We start from the raw sequence: 3,683 nt of genomic DNA, 5'->3' as shown, positions 1-3,683 counted from the left end.
CCATTCCTCAGTGTTCTGCATGTTGGTTTCTCTCCCACCTGGAACATGCTCCTTCGCTCCACAGCCTATACTTTTAGACCCAATTCCAATGTCACTCTACCCAGGAGCTCTCTCTGGCCATCTTCATCCTCACTATGCTTTCTCTTCTCTAAAATGGGATGTTTGTGACCTGGGCCTCACAAATGAGTATATAATACAATTTGTTCAAGATTGTTGGCTCTTGCTTCATGTGAATTAGTCTTATCTTGGAAACCCGATAGTTGAGTGTTTTAAGAGCAGGATGGCAACACGACTCAAATGTTTTTGTACCCTTGACACTGCCCAGCTTGGGGATGAGCGCAGATTGAGGGCTCACCATGCCAGCTGAGTGGAGGCCTAGATGCTCGAGGACAGACCAAAATAACTGCTTAAGATATTTTTAGCCTAAGGATTTAGGCTGTTAGAGCACTATCACCAGAGTAAAACTCTCTCAAGGAAATTCAGAAATCCTAGGATATTGAAGTCATATTACAATATCCGCAGAGGCCGAGCAAGTAACAAAATGTCTAAATCAACAGTCAAGGTATAGGAGTGATAGATCCTGGGAACGATTGAAAAAAAATGTCCTGCCTAAAAGTTACCAAAATCAGGTTTTAAAAATAAAAACTCCAAAGGTAAAGAGCATATATCCAGAGAAGATATGTAGGTATATGAGCAGCAATTAGTTTGTGACCCTTAATTAGAAGTTGACCCGTCTCTATAGGAAGTCATTTCCCTGAGCAAGCAGAATGCTCTCAGATGGGGAGAGGCAGCTCTATAACACAAAAGCTTTGGATAGTGCTCCAGAAGTGAGCCAGATTCATGTGACTCCATGAAAGGCAATGTTTAAAATCTCTTCCCACCACATACAATGGAGGCTTTCCTTCCTCCACATAGTTTCCCCCTCTTTGATTTCCCGCCCCCCACTTCACCCCTGACAAATGGATGTTGCCATTTCCCCTTAAGAACTGGATCTCTGAAGGCGGGGCATCCCCACCCACACACTGGCAGCTTGTGGGGCCTGGCACGTGCGGAGTATGGTCCGTGGCTCCACCTGGGGCACGAGCCCAGGACCTTCTGCATGCAAAACAGACGTGCTAACCACTACAATATGGAGCCACCCCCTTCCCAAACATATTTAAATGTAAAGATACTACCGCCTTAGCATCTCCCCACCACATCGGCCATGGTCCCCTTCATGCTCCTCTGATTTCCAATCACCATTGCCTATAACATCAAAGCTCTCCATTTCCCAGCTACAACAAGACTCTGCCCTCCCTCAGCTTGTGTGTGCCTTTCAGATACATTTCCAGTACAGGTGGAAGAGTTGGTAGAGAGTCTTTCGACCCTCTTCCTCAAAAGGCACCCTGTGTTCCTAAACACTCTATTTTCTAGGGATGAGTGACCAGACAGTTGTCATGAAGGAGACAGCCAAGCCATCAGGCTGGTGTAGGGTATGGAGAGTGAAGACAAAGTGAAAGCATAGACACTGCCTGTGAATGGGCACCTTTAGTCTTTGGCTCTGTAACCCTTACAGACAACCAGACATCCTCACCTACAGATGGAATCGCCACATAAGCTTCCCTAAGACAGATCAAACTCTTTGACACTACACCCTTGTGAAACAGAAGGGCTTTGTGATGCAGTCTGATGGCCTGGTTCCATTGTCTGTGAGGCGGAGATGACAAGGCATAGAAGTTGGCAGCAATTAAGCACCAGGATCCATGAACGGCTAAATATGGGAATGGCTGGTCTCCTCATGCTAATGAGATTTAGACCATGTTGAGCCCTATTTTTATTCTGTGGAATGTTGGATACTTCTTATATAACTATGGCACCATCTTCATTATTATCCTAATTATCTGGCAAGCAAAAAGGAGTTACGATGGATTAAGGCTGGAACCTAAAACGAGCTGCTGCCGGGTAGGGAAACATTAACACCGTGATTGAACTAATTAAGCCTCATAAAAATTTTTTAAGACCTCAGAGCCTCTCTTTTTACCCTCCTTGCCAATTTTTACACCATACATTCAGTCATTCTGATATGATACTTCTCAGAGCCTAGAAATGATTCCTTACCAGCCCACCTCTGCCATGTATTTTAATTGAAAAATCAAGAGCGTCTCTATCTACCTTGGGCTGAGACCTAGATGAAATGGAATCTACCTCACCATCTCAGAAGAGATCTCCCAATATGGGGGAATCTTCTGGTTGATGGACTTAGTAGGCAAAAGGCCTTGGGCTTTTAGGATTAATCGCCATTTAATCTATCCCACTATCCCTCCTGTGTCATGATAAGCCCCCTCAAATACTTGTCCTGGGAAAGAGGACAGGAGGTATAGAATAGAGAGAGCCTAGAAGTGAGAAATAAGTAGAAAAATTAAATGATGGGATGAAAAAGGTGGAATAGGGGAAGCAAATATAGGTAAGTGTATAAAATAGAGACATATACAGAAAAAAAATCAGAATGTGTATTGGTTTTCTTTCATTTTTGACATAAACAAGAAAATGGTGACCGCGATTCACACTCAACTTTTTTCTCTTTAGCGCCACCGGAGAGTCAAACAATGGGCTAGAAATGCAACAACAAAAGGTAAAGTCCCAGTCCTTTCTCTGACTTCCATCCATTACGAGTGAGATTACCATAGATCCAGTCCCCCTTTGACCCCCATTGTCAGGAGCCAGGTGCTCTAATCACCAAACACTCCCATTCCCCAAGTTAACAAATCCTCCCAGAAGATTTCTTTGAGTGGGAAATCTGAGCCTGGGAATGTTTCAAAATTCTCCACCATACCCCAGGGAATAGAATGAGGAAGAAGGGCAGATGTCATCTACTAGTTTTATGACCCTGTGGTTGTCACTTCATCTCTGTCTTTTATCCATGAAATGGGCATCTGAAGATCCTGCCTCAGTCACTTTGGTTGTGAAGGTCTGATAGAATTAGCTCAGGGACATACACATGGTAACTGGATAAGTTGTACCATGCCTTAGAACATTGACTATTGGGGTTTTCAGTCTCTTCTCATTCAAAGACCTTCAGCTGTCTATAGGATATCCGTGAAGCCTCTCCTGTTCCACATAACACTGTCTTCTGGTTTCTCAGCTAGGGGACTTTCAAGACTTTCTCAGAAAGAAGCTGAGAAGCCATGGGAGCTGCTCTCTATCATGAAAAGGTGATCTCTCGCTCTTCCTAGTCTCCCAACTCTGGCCTGGCCTGTGATGATTTCTGTGCTTGCCCTGGGGCAGGGATGAAGAGAGGGATAACGGCTGGGAGGGAGCCAGACACAGTGGAGGCTGGAGCACTGGTTGAGAGGGTGCCAGGACAGAGGGGGGTTCAGATGTCTCAAGTGAGAGGAGTCTCCCAGTTCTGCTCTGAGCTAGGCTCACAGTGCTCCTGCAGTTCAGGATCTGACTGTTGCATAATTCATTAAACACTCTCTGTGGGTTTGCACTCAGCCACGAGACAAGTTATGCAGGCAGGAGAATGGATAAATATGTGCATCAATAAGTCACCATTGTCATAGTCTCTTTACAGCCACACCCTTTCAAGGACAGGCCCTGGACCCTGTTGACATTACCTCCTCTTGTTCTGTCTTTAGAGAGGCCAGTTCATGGGACAGCCCTAAGCCAGGAGTTTATCCTCTTCATAAAAACTCTAGAGAATG

The 3,683-nt window shown here is 44.9% G+C and overlaps 1 protein-coding gene across 1 annotated transcript in view; it reads left to right on the top strand.

Moving 5' to 3' along the window:
* Positions 1–1,797: 1,797 nt before the first annotated feature.
* FAM205A (family with sequence similarity 205 member A) overlaps positions 1,798–3,683 on the top strand; it is a 7,529-nt gene continuing 5,643 nt past the window's right edge. The window contains 3 exon segments of the mRNA XM_011381525.1: positions 1,798–1,941; positions 2,566–2,611; positions 3,122–3,191. Coding sequence (XP_011379827.1) covers positions 1,798–1,941; positions 2,566–2,611; positions 3,122–3,191 — 260 coding nt within the window.

Source organism: Pteropus vampyrus, unplaced genomic scaffold, assembly GCF_000151845.1.
Source record: "Pteropus vampyrus isolate Shadow unplaced genomic scaffold, Pvam_2.0 Scaffold436, whole genome shotgun sequence".
Taxonomy (NCBI): Eukaryota; Metazoa; Chordata; class Mammalia; order Chiroptera; family Pteropodidae; genus Pteropus; species Pteropus vampyrus.
The sequence above is the reverse complement of the archived record's forward strand: the minus strand, read 5'-3'. Positions and strand labels throughout refer to the sequence as shown.